Source organism: Taeniopygia guttata, chromosome 5 (assembly GCF_048771995.1).
Source record: "Taeniopygia guttata chromosome 5, bTaeGut7.mat, whole genome shotgun sequence".
Taxonomy (NCBI): Eukaryota; Metazoa; Chordata; class Aves; order Passeriformes; family Estrildidae; genus Taeniopygia; species Taeniopygia guttata.
The window spans coordinates 38,766,314-38,783,167 of NC_133030.1; the positions used below are offsets into that span (position 1 = coordinate 38,766,314).

General features: G+C 35.0%; 1 protein-coding gene across 6 annotated transcripts in view; it reads left to right on the plus strand.

Annotated features, from left to right (window-relative positions):
* Window positions 1–16,854, plus strand: part of AKAP6 (A-kinase anchoring protein 6) — a 258,501-nt gene that overhangs the window by 175,075 nt on the left and 66,572 nt on the right. For all 6 annotated transcript variants that reach the window (XM_030274631.4, XM_030274630.4, XM_030274629.4 and 3 more), the window contains one exon: window positions 2,988–3,108. In XM_030274631.4, the coding sequence (XP_030130491.4) occupies window positions 2,988–3,108 (121 nt within the window). The remainder of the gene's footprint in view (window positions 1–2,987; window positions 3,109–16,854) is intronic.

Below are 16,854 nucleotides of genomic sequence, written 5' to 3' on the forward strand. Positions count from 1 at the left end.
AATATACGTCTTAATGTAATTTTATTTATTACATAGTTGATGGTTTTAGCTTATTAACCAACAAACTTCATCAAAGAAGCAGTTTTTACCTGCTCTTTAACTAATATTATAGCACTTCTGTTGGCAATGTTTGGGTACTTTTAATAGAGGATTTTTTTTTCTTTTTCAATAAACATATGAATTATTTATTCCTTTTTTAGTTTGGTGGATTCATATAATCAGCCAAAATTGGATCTTTTCTATGATAATTGCATCTTTGACATACATCAGTATTTCAGAAGTCATGCTTTCCCTGGTTCTGCCTGTGGCAATATAAAAGAAAGATCTGCTAAGTTCAGGAAAAGTAGATTCTGAATAGAAAAGAAATATTAAATATACCCCAGAAGTACTGACAGATACATTTCAATCTTGATGTCTCTCTAGTCCTACAATTTCTTGATTTTTCTGAATATCTTTTTAGTGGCTTAGTACTTGCATCCTCTTCCAAACAGTAATTTAATAGTGATCAATAAATTCATTCATTTAGATGCAAGACATTAATTTTTTAAAAATCTGTTTTTAAAAATATATATCAGAGATATTCTAAAACCATTGACAGTATTGCAAACATATTTAAAGAATATTGATGATGCTCTGTAGACTTCTCTCTCTTCAGGCTCAGGCAAATAACTGCCATAGACAATTGCATAAATACGCATCTAGATGAATTGACTCTATTTCAGAAAACAAAAAAAAAACCAACAAAACCAAAACAAACAGACAAAAAAAACCCCAAACCCCCTCAAAAACAAAAATAAAAAAAACCCAAAAAACCCCAACCAAACAAAAAAAAAAGGGGGGGAGAGAATAAGTACGTTATATAAACTGTGGTGAAGAAAACCAAATCTTTTGTCTTGTATCCTTTCCTGGGCTTTTTCCAGTGAATCTTGTTTCTCTTGGTTTTGTGTTGAGTTCCTGTTTAGATCATTATTTTGAAATCAAAATAGTCAGCTGTTTTCTAGTGCTTATCCATTTTTTATAAAGATCAAAGAAAAGTGCATTTCTGTTTCTTGAAAGGATTGATTCATTTCAATACAAATAAATGAACCAATTTGGACTGTAAGTAAGATGTGGATCTTTAGACACAAAACAGATGTTTGGATCCAGCACGTCTCTTGCCTATTATAGAGAAATCCAAGTCCACCTCCTCATGCATTTTCCAAAGGCATCCCATGCCATTCTCTACGTAAGCTTTGTTTCACATCATCTTCATATATTAATTTAGGATTTTCACTGGTACAAACCATCCAAGTCAACTGAATCTGTACCAGTTTCAGGTTATGAAATCTAACATCTTCTGTTATAGAACATATGTTTTAATAACTGCCTGTCAGTTTTATGTCTTTGAATAATATTGGGATAAGATGGAAGAGATGGAAAAGGAGCAGTAGGTACTGAAGATGCAGAATGGTAATTAATGCTTTCCGAGGAAGGGGTGAAGATTCAGTAACACTGCCAAATATACAATACAAAATGGAGTTTAGTGTTCTTTTAGTTTCCAGATGATATCTGAGTCAAATAACTTCTGAAACAGGAAAAAAGCCCTGAACTCCAAGTGAGACTTATATTTCAGTAATAGTAACCTGACCTTTTGTGCATGCTCTTCTTTCTTTATGGTAACACTGCTTACCTTCTCAGGGCAGCAAGCAGTTTTAAGTAAGTGCACCTCATAAATTATTGAGTAAAAGTATACTAAGTACAGTGGATTAAACTAGAGGGTTACTTCAGAAGCAGGAATCAGTGCTTGTGCATTATACAATACTTTCTTTGTTGTCAATTCATTGAAAATAATACCACAGAAGGCAAATGCTTTCTTCTCTCTTGCCTGCCTTCTTGAGCAAAGACAGTTCTACTTGTCACAACTTTATCTGTAAGCTTTCAAAATTACCATACACGTGGTACTCTAATTAATAACAAATAAAACTGCAATAGTACTAATGACATTAAAAGCGTGTTTAGTTTATTGTTTCTCTGTTGAAACACTGCTCATTTTTTTAATGGAGTTGTTTAAAAAGTTCTTAATAATTGGAGAAATTAGCTTTAGTGGAACATGAACTATTCTTTGATCAGTATGGGAGTTTTTTGATACTACTGGCAAGGCTTTTGTTAATTCCAATTTTGCAAATTTGAAGATCCCTTTTCAAGAGGTATCTATCTGACGAATGTGCAGTTTTTCAGCATGTACTTTCTGTCTTGTATCACAGTGTTTTAGAAGAATCTATGCTTTACTTATTCACTAGGCTTTCAATAGAAAATCACATTAATCCTTTTAAGCTCCTTATTCTAATGATTTATTTTGTTGAAAACCGTAGTGATCCTCCTTTGAATTTTAATGATTGCTGGCTATTCAAGGATTCATTGTTTTGACTTCCTGTCCTTACCTTTGTTTCTTACATGTCTGTAGGGAACACCTGTCTAATACTGTATCTGGCCTTAGTTCTCACTGGCTTACCATATTCACTCAAGCCTATCTTTAGGCGTTAAGTTGAAATGCTAGCTACTCATCCATGAAAATAAATGTAGGATATTTACAAAGGTAGGCAGATAGACAGCAGAGGGATGGCCGAATGGATTGAGTAATTTTTTGATGTAGACGTTATTTTAATTTGAATTATATCAAGGTGATTGTTGCAAAATTTGCTCAATATGAAGCCAGTGCTGTAAAAATAATTTAACAACACCTGTAGGGGATTTATATTTCAAAATTTTTGAAACAAATGCAGTATGCCAGCAATTGTCAGGATTTGGCATCAGCTGCTGAATTTAGGTCATGGCACTGGCTTAAATTGGATTTCAGTTTTCATTTTCATCCACACTGTATAAATACAGAATGTCTCTTTAGAAATATAACTCGGAACATCATGAGTTTTCAAGAATATATTATTCTAATACAAGATTTTAACAACTACACAGTATTATGCATAATACATTTTGTTCCTTATCTACAGCCTTTTGGACTTTGATTCAGAATACCAGGAGCTCTGGGATTGGCTGATTGACATGGAATCCATTGTGATGGACAGCCATGACCTGATGATGTCAGAGGAGCAGCAGCAGCATCTTTACAAGGTTAGCCCTACCGTTACTGCCTTTACCTAGCTATAGAAGATCTGATTAGCTTGACAAGTCTTTCTCTCACAGGATATCGCTGCGTTCATTGTATGTATCATGGTGTCTATTAGAATTCCCTTCCCTGTCCCCAACCTCATTTCCATCCCCTGTGCACTGACAGGCTGCACCGACATCATAATTGCAAGAAAGTTCCCTTTATCACATTCTATTTGGTGTAATTCTATAGAAGGACAAAGATTTGTCTTCAAGATGAATAGAAATAAATGAAACTGCATTAATAAATAGACTGAAACAAAATGAAGGAAAAAATGAAATGGGAACTTTTAACAAAATGTGTTTTGATTGGAGCTTTCAGCTGGATTTTTATCCACCTTTCAGACCTCATCTGGGAAGAAAGACATTTGCCTTGATTTTGGTTTGCTGCTGCCAGGATACAGGACTCTTCCAATTTAGTTTTTATTAGTTATAAATAAAGTAGACATTGTCATGTTAAGTCTTCACATGATTTTGAACTTGTAGGGTGAAGCTATAGGGTCTAATTCTAGCATATATATATGTACATATATGTGTGTGTGTATATATGTCTGTGTGTATGTACATGTGTATGTACATACATGCATACAGATACATATGGTTTCTTTTATTTGCCATAGCAACCTTAACCCAAAAAGATTTATCATTTCTTTTAGATAGATAATACTTGTAAGAACTGCCTCAAAATGTGTGACTTGATCCTAAAACTGATTCAGGCTTCACCGTGTGTCTGATGAGCTATGGGTCTGAGGAGTGGGGGTGGGGGGGAAGGAGGGGCTTTTGATAGAAATATCAGGCTGCAGTAAATCTTCCTCATTTAGGCAATTTTTATTGGAGTAATTCTGACAGTTGTCATCCTTGAATTGCTTTGAGCATATGGCATATTTCAAAGACCAGATTGTGAATCATAAAAAATAAAATTAATAACTAACCACAGAATCAGCAACACTATAATGACAAGAAACAACTACCCTCTAGCTTTTTTTTTTATTTCTTATCAAATAAATGGTACATTCAAGGTCAAATAGAAGTTGTTCTCTTTCTTCTATGATTGAATGTTTTGATAATTTCTTAAATACAATTTTTTTTTTCTTGCTTTGGCATCCTATTTTCTTGATAGTCTCCTTGAATTTTATTCTTTCTTATTTTAGTTATTTTATTTAAAATACCCAGTAAGAAGGGACTGTCATGTGACTTAAAATATGTTTATAAATGCACATATAGTTTGGATCCAAACTATTTTAGTCTGCGAGTTTCATTCACTGGCCTTGTCAATTGCTTTGACAATTATTTTTTATTTTAGCTATTGTCTTTTTCCTAACATTGTAAGTTCGTCATCAGACTTAACCACACATTAACAGACCTGGCCTTGGCCAGGCTCAGAAATAAACAAGTCAGAAATGAGTAAAGATTTTCTTGTGAGTCTAAAATAAGGTGTTTTGGTAGTTAGTGCCTGTCTGTATAAAGCCAGCTTGTATCATGACTAATTCAACTGCTAGTTTTTGTCCTATATTGAAAAAAATAAACTGATAAACATAAATCTTAAGGTAGCAGTCCATCCATCAATATGAGAAGGAACAAAGATTAAGCAGCCAGTTCAAGTATTTTAGATCCTATTTAGCATACTTCCCTTTCTTATTTCCAAATGTAACCCCTAAGAATAATTATAGATGGTAAGGCTGACATAACAGTGCATGATGAGAAGAGTAAAAAAGGGCAACAATTTAAAAATATGTGCAGTATAATATGGTGGAAAATGGGTAATATTATATATGCAAAATGGGAATAGTTTCTTAATATTATGAAATTCTGAACTGTGACAAGCATGACACTTCTGAAAGCAGAAAGTTTGTATGATAGAGTAGCTGAGTCTGCAGCCTGTGCAGCAGAGACAAACCAGCACTGATTCCAAAGAAGAGGCAGCTTATTTGTCCTGCAATTTCTGCTAGGAGGTTAAAGGCTACTGTACCAGATTTAAGAGCCCCCATCTCAAAACTTCAACAAAACCACTTGAACAAAGGTAGAAATACACTCCTTGCCCTCCTGCAGTGAATATTCACTGCATTTACCTTTCTAGTAAGAGCAGCAAGCAAATTTTTAAGGACAGAACAAAAGCCTTAACTAGAAGTGTGGACTTTGCACAGAGATGACTGAGAAGCGTCCACAAAGCAGGAGAAATACTTGACGTAATGCAAAAATCTTAACTGCATTGCATTTAGAACGATCATTCTTTCAAAACAAAACAAAACAAAAAACAAAACAACAAGTCCCCAACACGACAATGAACAACCTCTCGAAGTGCTGAAAGCCCGATAATTTCAGACATTTAAAAATACACAAAGGATAACATTAGCTAATGCAATTGAGGGAACAATTCTGCAATAGCAAAGTAAAAATCAGATAAATCACTAGCTCTTTACTATCCCTAATTTTAGAGATTTTGTGACAATGAATCATATCCTCAAAAAAAGTATTAATAGTTTTATAAAACTAGCCTAGTAAACCTCTCTTCTAATCAGTGGTGACACCCATTTTATTTCAAAGTTGTGAATGGTCGAGTGCTCGTGAGAACTGCCTGCACTTCCCAGAGAGCGCAGCCGTTCTGGTCCGCAGGGACAGAAAGCCAGGCAGCTATTATAGCCAGAGTTCCTCAGTGATGTGGGGTGTTATGAAAACACAGGTCTTGCTTTGGTTTCTCTTTATCAATTACAGCTTCAAATGTGAACCTGCTAATTGCACTCTCTGCATTTTCGTGGATTCTCCTAAACCACAGATCTCTCTTCTCAGTTGCTGAGCTGACAAGTAATTGCAGCTCAGAGCCAGCTCAGCAAGCAGCCCCTGCCAGGGAACCTGCTGTGGTATCACTATTACCAACAGTAATCATTGCCCCTAAGGAGTCTATGAATGGGAAGGAACAATGATGAAACAGGTAATTCAGAAGGGGCAAGCATACATTAAAGCAGCAAACCACAATATATAAACACTAATATTGTATATAGGAAAGTGGAATATATTTTCATGGTTAGAGTATTTTTACAGTATCTATTTGCAGACACAATATACACTTAAGTCAACTCTAAGCTTTTTTTTCCCCTAATATTCTAATTTTTCTTTTTTTTTTTAATATTTCGAATATTCCAGGAACTTCATAGTTTGTTTTTTTTTTACTAGGATCCCTATTATCTCTCTTTACCTAGGTTTTATTTTGCCCTTATAATAGGAACAACATAGCCATATTTTTTATAATACTGAATATGAATATACTACTTTCTCTAGACTTCCTAGATTTCAGTTCATAGATTTAAAAGAAAAGAGAACTTAGACCTAAATGATTCTGCTTTATAGCCCTAAACTAGCTAATGATATTGAAAATCTGCTAGTGTTTGATAAAATGGCAGTAACAGAATGAATTGATGACAGTTTATTTTTCCTCTAATGCTTTATCTATTAATTAAGAAAAAAACTAAAAGGATCATTTCCATGTTTTGGATTCTTACTTCTTTGTACTTCTATAACAGCTCAGTTTGATGCCAAATGTATCATGTTTATTTCATTTTAATCTACTGCATGTGAGCCTGATCTTATAAGCTCTAAGTACACAGAACTTGCGTTGACTTCAGCTGTATTCATATGCTGTTACTGGAGGATCAAACCCAAAGAATTTAAACTCTGCTAATTAGCCCTTTAGTAGGAACTTGAGTGATTCTGTACCCTGAATGTTCAAAAATGAAGCAAATCAGTACTTACGAGAACTGTCGAGATTAGAAGTAAGTATACTAGCAGAAAAGTTAATGATAATTCTTTCCATTTTCCTCTGAAGATTAATTGCAAAACTTAATTGTGTTAGATTAAAACCCTATTTAAATAAGTACAGTATGATTGTTAAAATCGTTAGTAGGTTCAGAACAAAATTAACCAAGCATTTCAAAATATCAAATAAAATAAATATTTTTTTTTCTGATTACAAGCAGTGTATGGTGGTTGTAATGCAAATTGCATAAGTCATAAGTCTTTAATTAATAATTCTTCAGCAACGATTATGATAGATGGGAAAAGATCCATATGTAGTAGTGCAAAGATTTTGAAAGCATTTAGTTGGTACAGCTTTTGAACAGGTTAACTGCTGAGCTCTTTCATCAAGGGGCAGTGGTCCACTGTATTAAATAACACAAAAATGTACATCAAAAACTAAGGATATATTTCAAAAAAAGTTGAGGGGGAAAAAAAATCTCCCAGCAGTTTTTGTTTCCCTGCTGGAAGCTCTATCCCTGCTTGGAAGGTGCAGTTAATTTCCTCCTCTGGGTGTGCTGCTGCTCCATTGTGCTTTTCTCGCTGGCTCAGTGTGCTGTGGCCCGGAGTGGATCAAACAAACCGTGGTGAAAGTTTCCCTCATTTGCATCACTTCTAGACAGCCCTGTCGTACTCTTTGCTGACAGGAAATCACTGTCTTTGTCACCTTTTTTCAGTGATCTCCTTTTGGCAGAGATTGGCCATGTGACCAGGATTAATCACAACAACAGTTCTGGCTCAGAACTCAATGACATGTTTTCCTCAGCACTTCAATAATGGTGTAGAGGAGTCAGTAGGAAATGACTACATTAATTTCAGAGTGAAAAGATAATTAACACTTAAGGACTAGTGCTATAACCTATGGAGCTATTATTCAAATTAAAACTAATTTATTGCAAACTTGTGAAAAAAAAACCCCACAAAAAACTGTTCTTAAATGCAACTGTTAAAATAATCTTGCAAGAGTCCCTGAGTTTAAAAAGAAGCACAAACTATATTTAACGTGGTAATATAAATACATAAAGACTTCAACATTTGAAACTGGAGGCTAAAGTATGTAAAGTGCTTACTTAGATGATATGAATAGGATACTGGCAAACAAAAGCAGCAGTGTGCTCCTAGAATGCTGTGCTTCAAGGAGTTTCCTTGGCAACAGAAATGCAGTTCCAAAAGTAGACAGAACTTTCCTCAGAAAACATACTATTAATAACAACCTTCCGGAACAACTTGGAACAATTTGACTACTTGGCAATAAAATGCCAAGTGTTCTGCAAATTAATCTAACACATAAGAGTTAAATGTTTCTCTTGCCCATAATTCTCTTGAACTGGGGGCCTGAGTTCGCTGCTGTTACAGGATACAAATGTGCAAAGCGGTTCCAAATGCTGCACAAACAGAGAGACAGCTCAAATAGCAGCAGCCTATAAGGATCAATTAATGTTCTTCGTATCATTTTAACTTGTAAACCAGATTAATTTAATTGGATTACTTTGTTCCATTTAAAGCAAGTTCCACGTACCTACTGAAGCTGCATTGCAGTTCAGGCTTTATTTCAAGTAGATTTTCCATATTAAAAAAACTTATTAAAAGATTAACAGCCTGCAGAGTGATATATTTGAACAATATGCTTAGGGGATTGGTTATAAACTATAAAATGTGGAGATATTTTCTCCTAAGCTGCATATTCTGCGCAGTCCAGGATGCTTTCTGTCTGTCTGGTAACCCATCAGTGTCTGCGTGGAGTTGCTAAAACAGTCAGCTTTAGTCAGAAGAAAATGGTTGCCAGTTTAGAGGAAGCTCTCAGCACACTTCAGGATTGAGTCCATTGTAGGGAGTAACTACAAATCTGCTATGCATGCAGTATTTTTAGGCGTGTCATCATTTCTGCATGAGCCAAAAGAATAAACTAATTTCAGTTTTGCCTTGCCAATAGGAATCATTACAATTCCACTAAAGGCCATAAGTTTACTAGACAGGAAAGGTAGGCTGTGCTAGTACCTTGACTTTTCCTGAATTCTGAACTCTAAAGGTTAAAAGTAATCAATATCTCATTGTGCAGCCTGATAATAAGTAATAACCATGATGTTAAAATCTAAATGACTGCAGATAGCGCTTAGGTGCGTTGACCCATTTGGAAGGGCTTTTTAATTGCAATCAGAATAGTCATTATAGTTTGCTAATCAACTTTTAGGCTACCTTGCAAAAATCACCACCTTTATGAAAAATTACTTTAATCCTATTAGCAAATTATGTCCCAAAGTGAAAGCTTTTATTTTATCTGACAAAGTATACATTAAAAAAAAAGAGAAAGTAAGGATTTCCCTACTAAATTTTTTCCCCCAGCAGATTAAGAATCTCTGTGACTTTCTACACTAGGTAGGGAAATCATGCTTTTATGAGAGGTCTCAAAAATGCATGATATACCAAATAGCAGTAAAAGTCTGACTGCTATTACGATGTTAACTAAATGAGTTCAGGACCTGACACAGCAAACTTTCCCACTCTCTTATACAAGGGGTGACGAAATTGGTTACATTTTTCTGCACAAGTATTTTCACTTCAGTTGCACTGGGGAACAGAGTAAAAATTCCTTTGTGACCCATCCTATAACAACTAGTTCATTCTTCAGTTGTTCGTATGTTCATGTAATAGGATTAAATTCCTTGCTTATTCTGCCAAATTTTTTATTTTTCAAAGCAGAAAATATAAATATTGTTGGGAAAATTCTTACTTAAAGCAGAGAAATGTTAAGTTTTAATGTCTTATATAATTGCAATAGGAAAATACTGATTGCCACATCTACAGAATTAAAACATCTAGAAATTGAATACAAAAAGAATGAAAAATAGTTTTACATTTTCTTGATTGCTTTCACAATATATTTCAAATGTAAACATGCATTTTTACAGACAGTGTTGTAACTTCTGCAGAGCAGACTCTCTGTATTTCTGCAAGAAGTGGCTTCATGCATTTCCCAAGAATAAGTGGGTTTCTCCCACTTCCCAGCATGATGTTGACGATGAACTTCACATTGTAGCAATGCAGTATTTACTGAGCTTGTAGGAAAAACCAGCACAGCTTTTTGGAGATTAAAGCAGTGTGTCTAGAATGAAAGAGGCATTTAACTTCAAACAAAAGTAAATGTGTACCACATAGCTGTCATCACCATTCCTTACTACAGCTGCAAAACGTGGACAATTTACAGTCATCACGTCAAGCATCTTAGTCAACTCCACACACGCTGTCTTTGTGTCCTTGCTGCTATAAAATAGCAAGATAAGGTCCTAAGCAGTGAGACCTTAAAGCTGCCTTCCACTGGACTCTCCAGTTAATATATTGAAATAAGATAAAATGAGGAATGTTAATAACACAAAGACAACATGATTTTTGAAGTTGCGTGTGGACATGATACTGGTTTTTGGTTTTTTTTTAGCAGCTTGGTGTATCCATCTGTTTTAAAGCAGTGGAGATAAAAATATCATGAGCAAAAATTATAGGTGGCAATAGTATTCTTACTCCATTCCTCAAGTTAGTTGCCAATTTTTAATGCACTTCCCTATTTTTCCACATCATAGTCCAGGAGAAAATATAAATTTTTTTTAACTCAAAGGAATTACATGGTTTATCCATGTTGTTTTGCTTCATAAACATAATACAGGAACTACTATTTTCTTTCCAAATTACTCTTCATCAGTATACCTCAAAAATAATCAATACTGTAATATTTCTTTTATAAAAATAAACAAAAACAAATGACCACAGAATAGCTTTTTGGCAGGTTTTCTGTATGAAACCCCAATTCACTAAGTCTCCATAAACTTTCAGTGGCAATATATACAATGAATTTATGTCTAAATGATAAAAAGTAAGTTGCAGTGAAGTGTACCAGTTTATAATCTCCTGAATTTTTATTTGTATACATATTGTGTTTTTATTTTTATAAATATATATGGTATACTGTATTTATATATTGAAAATATGTAAAATATAAATATAAATTATTTATGTGTATATATTTGAAACCTTTTTACATACTTAAGGTTGGGTGATATTTTTACTTTGTGCATAAACACTTTTAATATATTGTACTAAAATAGCTATAGCATTTTGTCCAAATTTCTCTTTCTAACAAGTTAAAATAAGCAATCACTGTAATTTAATTCATCATTTTTGCAGTTGTGGCTGCGTTGGGTCCAGTGGAGACTTAGGGCAGGCTGTGGCCTACTCCTGTGGCCAGTTTGAAATATTTGTGGTTGTGTTGTGGTTGTGGGTGCTCTTGTATAACAGAAAACATGGTTGCTATAGAATCACAGAGATCATGAAACCGTAAATGTCAAAGTTGGCTCTGTGAAGAGATGTTTTTGGGGGGGAAGAACTGTAGAACCCTTCACATCCTGTTGTTCTGGAACAACAGGTGCTATTACAGATATGAAGGACATGTGCCAGGTGTGTCAGAAGCTGCAGGGAAAACCGTGGAGAGGTTGTCATTTCCCCAGTAATACACTGGGACAAGGAGTCGTAGTTTAACTACTATGGGAGCAAAGCAGACCAGCCCCTATCATGAGGAATTTTCTCTAAGGGGTAATTTAGAGCAGAAGCTTGTTAAGTACTCTGAAATATTTTCAGGAAAACCCTTTTCTCTCTTACCTCTTTCTACACTGATTGGATAAAGAGGCTATGAAGTTCAGACTCTCTAAATTTACCACTCACTCATTCTGATATCATAAAAAGAGGGTATTTTTTGTACCACTATATAATGTTTATGCAGTACTCCAGTTTGAAACTCATTTGTGATACATCCAGATTTTGGTAGATATTGCACAGGAGTTTGATTATCTCTGCTTTATCCATTGCTTTTTCTCAAAAATAGGCTACTCTAGATATGTAATTTTTCTGGTGGTAACTTTTTAAAGATGTACATGTATTGAGACTAACATGCTTATTTTTTGATGGCCTTCATCCCGACACATTCTACTGTGTCTACTACTTAGGTGCAAGAACAATAATTCCTAAGAACTCTAAGCTTGTTATCATGCGTTGAAAGACCAATTAAACACCATCTGAGGTCAGAAGTGGACAGTCATGTGATGACATTTTGTTGTCTAAAAAAATTTCATTGCTATTATTTTAGTTTTTAAGCAAGAGTATCTAATGTTTAGCCTCTAAGAAGAACTGGTGAGAGGAATACAAATAATGAAAAGTAAATTAAAAGCTGTAAAAAGTTTTCTTAACCAAAACCAGAAACAAGAAAAGAGGCTATGATAAGGTGCCAGGAACTAGAGCAACCATGTGTAACTGTAGACATGAAACATTTCTTAATTGTATCTCTTTGCCAGGATCACTTGTGAAATACACAGTTCCCATTCAGAGGGAAGACATTAAGGTAAAACCAATCTAATATATGTCTCCATACAGTGGGAGAATTATCCAGAGAAGTGCCAGAACAAAAAGAGCAGAACACACACATAGATGTAAGTTGAAAGAACCCATGAAGCAGGGCAGATGCAGACTGGTTGAAAATATTGGCATTTCAGTGCAATATATGTAATGTAACAGCAACAGAAAAAGTAGAAATAGAAATGTTCTTGACAAAAAAAGAGGCAGACAGCCAGATTGAATATCACAGTTACCTTTGAAATTAAAATATAGTGTCTGAAACCATTGAGCATTTAAGGTTTTAATGAAGAAGTAGATATCTGTAATGTGGCTTAAGCAAATCTAAAGATCCTCAGTGTTCTAGCAATGCAGAAGGCTGCCAGGCATTCAATTGCTATATTTGCAACTATGCTATTAGATCAATGACTAATTTGATACCAGCTGGATTATAGAGTCAGCTGCAGAGCAACACTGATAAGGAGCAAAATTAGACTGGAAAGATGCAACCAAGCACTCCAGATGGGCAATGAAATCATGATGAAACCAGTGAATAAGTGCAGTCAATCAACAAACAGCCCCTGAAATAAGAGATGCCATTTCTTAAAGTTTACTACAATTGTTTTAGAAGAATTCTACTCACCCAAGCTCTGGTTTCAATTGAAAGACAATAATCAAAGCTGTACCTGAAAGAAATAGGAAAGTCACTGTGATTGCTCCCTGGCATTCTAGCTGAATATAACATATCTGAAGAAGATGAGCACTTACATGTAAAATTTAAAATCCCCCAAATCACCCTAAAGAGAAGCAAAAGAGAATTCTGTTAGTCTAGTAAAACTTCTGGAAAATGCAATGTGGCAAAGACAAGACTCTGACCCCACAGAATGTGTGGATTAAACATTTCCTAATGGGCAGAAAATCCTGGTATAAACTGATTCCAAAATACTTGCACAAAATGCCAAAAACATGGGATATTTTACAATATTTTTTTCAGGGCAACAGTGCTCACCATGGTGTCAAAAACATGTTTTGGAATAGCAGAGCTATTGTTCTGTTGTGCATTTTGTCAGGTATCTGTAGGCTTTTATGCTCATCATTCTGAGTTTCTAGGGGTATTCTAGTGTAACATGGACCTGACACTCTTCCTGTAGTGAGTAGCTGTTTTCAGTCTAAGTATAAGAAACAGAAATGTCAAAGAGGAGGCAATCCATAAACAATCCTTAAATGGAACCTGGACAGGAATATTAATCTAAATGCATAAAACATGAAAGAATGTGAGTAATTTGTGGGGGCCATATGTTGATTTTTGAAGGACTTTGATGTTGGCCAGGAGGAAATAGGAGTACCCCAGGAAAACAAGCAGAACAGCTGATGGACAATTCTGTCTTTAAGAGACATGAACAGACACTTCTATAAATTTTTTTGCACACTTGGAAAAAGCCTATGGGTTTTTGCTATGGTCAAGAAAAAGTGATGAATAAAAAGGGTTAATGACCAAGAGAAAATAAAAAAGAGGAGGGAGGAGAGGAGAAGAGGAGTCGGCAATGCAGCAAGATACTAGTCATTTAATAGTACAATTATTTCAAGGAACTGGGCATTAGGAGAATCTCCTGATGGTACAGAGTTTCTTTAGAAGTTCCTCTATAATTTTTCCTGGCACCATAGCAGAAGTAGTGAATGAGTGTGGGATAAATTGGAATTAAAGTGGATTCCTTAAAATCGAGACCCTCAGAGAGCTCTGGTTTCTAAAATCTGTGAAACTAGAAATTTCTGTCTCACCTGGAAGCAGCAGCACAACTTCTCCCTTCTCATGCACATTGTGCTTGTCTTCCAGGAGAAGTAATTCCCCGTGAATTACCTGGTGGGCAATAGCTCACCTTTAAGACACCACCAGGTGCCTTCAGCTGCAGGCAGACCCACATCCCACCTGTTTTGTTTTTTTTTTTTTTATCAATTCAAGTGCTGAATTTATCTCTATAAATCAATGACCAATACTAAATCCTCTATAAAATTAGATTAACGTAGTCAGAAATTTAGCATAGATGCAAAGAGAGGAGTGTATAGCTATTTAAAGAAGAGTGTTTCCATTTAGTTCAGTTGTGCACACACATATATATGTATGTATGTATGTATTTTGTCTAACAGCACAAATGCTAAATAAATGAGCTTTGCTATTCCTGGCACATTTCAAAATTACTCAGAGTATTAAATATTGAGCAATAAAATGTGCATTTAATGGAAACATTTCTGTTTGGTTCATATTAATTAAATTCAACTCTTCCTGTGTGAAGCCAGATTAAAAGAGATGTTTAATGTTGCTGTCCAATTGCAACAAGCAACAGCAAGCATTGCCTGCTTTAGGGGGTATATGGGAGGAGTTTTTGCATCTCTTCTAAAAGCTGTGTGTGCCACAAGCTGTATCTTGACTGAAGAACAGGGTATTTATTCTCTCTGTGGATTAATCATTTTCATAAACAATGCTTTTTACTGCCATGGTAGGAAATCTTGCCTTTGGTGCTGAGGTGTGCTCTAATGGTAGCTGAAATATTCTGATTTGCCCCTGTATGCTTAAATAGTGAGGAAAAATATTTCCTGCATTTTACCCAAGTGAATTCAAGCCAGAAAATTAATCTTCTACCATTTTTCTGTTTCTTTCCCTTCAAATCAGTCACAAGAAATATACTGCTATAATAACTTGCACACCATTCAAAAACTGTTATGTTTATTGGTACCTAAATGTGTCATGAACAACTCTGCACTGTCCAAACAGGGAGATCCAGAGTGATGTGAGATCTGATGCTCCAGGCTTTTGGTTTTGTTAAAATCAGCACAGACCATTTGGATCATGCATATGATATTTTTGTGAATTTGATGTGGAGGTCTGGTGAGGAAAGTCTTTTTTATTTATATTTATGGTTTTGTAGGGCTAAAAATAGCACCGAACACACCTTTGCCAGTCACATGCATTCTACATTCCACTCTTGTGCTCTCTAAATTCTTCCCTTCAGGAGCATATGGTCCATTTTCCAGGTTCTTGAGAAGCTACTGCATCTTTGAATTCTTTTTGTGGCTATGTCTTTTAGCTTGCTGACTTAACCTGCCATGGCCAAAATTTGCTATCCTATTGCTGCAGATTTTAACACCAGCAGATTCTGATTAAGTAAATCTCAAAACTAGGCACTTTCCCATGTTTTGATCTCTAGTTGTCACGTCATCCAGAAGTTGAGAATCTTTCTGAAATTGAAAATAAGTCATCTGTTCAGGCATTTCTGCAACTTGTCAGTCCTTATATTTCACATGCCCTGCTTTTGTGAGTCTGAATGTACAGTGTGGTCAGTACATTGACTGTTGTCCTTGCTTTGTATACTTATATTTGAATCCAGACCCATGGGCAGAGTAGTCTTAGTTCCTAGATCTTTCTAAGGAGTAATGCCAGCCAACATATTTTTGTTTAGCCTTTGTTCCCAGGGAAGCTACTCACAAACAGTTTATGATTTTCATATCCAGAGTCTCCTCTAGTCATTCCTGAGGAGCTGACAGATATAGTGTGGCAGATGACCTGCCATGGAACCTTACTTTCTAAAGTGGTGTGTAAAAGCCTGTGTTTTTAACACAAGAGAGCATTACTTCTTCAATTGGTGAATTGGTTGTGTCATTCAAGTGGTGACCACTTTTGGAAAACCTAAAATAAGATGAAGAATCACACCCTTTTATATATACATTTATATTAGTTCCAATAGTCTTTAGTTGATGGGGTTTATGCACTTCTTTTATGTTTATCTCTTCTTAGTATGATACTTTAATTATTAGATTGAAATTGCTAATTGGCTGATTTGGCCAGCAGGTGGCTTACTACACTGTGCCGTCAGCATGTGCACTCACGTCCTGAGAAGCGTCTGCAGTAATGTTTATTAGGATTTCTGATGATCAGTGGTGTTATTCCATGAGAGCAAGTGTAACATTTGTGCTCTGAATGTGATCTTTTTTGTGGTACCAATCAAGTGTAAATGTATTCATACTAGTGGGACTTTTTCAGGCCTATGAAATGTTGGAAAATTAAAAACAAACATGATATCCCTAAAGACTTTTGCATGGTTTAAATATTTGAACTTTTTTCTTAAGAGCTTAAGAGTTTTACCAAAGGACAGCTAAATCCTGCTTCTTCCATTTCTTTCACACTTTATTGAAGGAATATAGAATAAAATCAATACAATGGCAATTCTTCTAACATAAGTACCAAATGCCAATCACCAATGAGCTGTAAAAATTAACTTTAATAGGGTTAATATAGTGCTAGTGTAGTAATTTAATGTACAAAAGCTCTATGCCCTGTTCTAAAATATGTATTCATTACTTCCATTTCTTTGGACTTCAGTTCTATAGCAACATATTATACCTCTAGCAAAACAGCAAACAAAAAGGCCTAAAATAGTTGACTTAGACATAGATTTTAATAAAGGTAACAGTAATGTTAAGAATGTGGAGTATTCATGAAGGTGTACTTTTTTATTTTTAGTATTGTTACTAATTATAAAATGATAGTTAAGA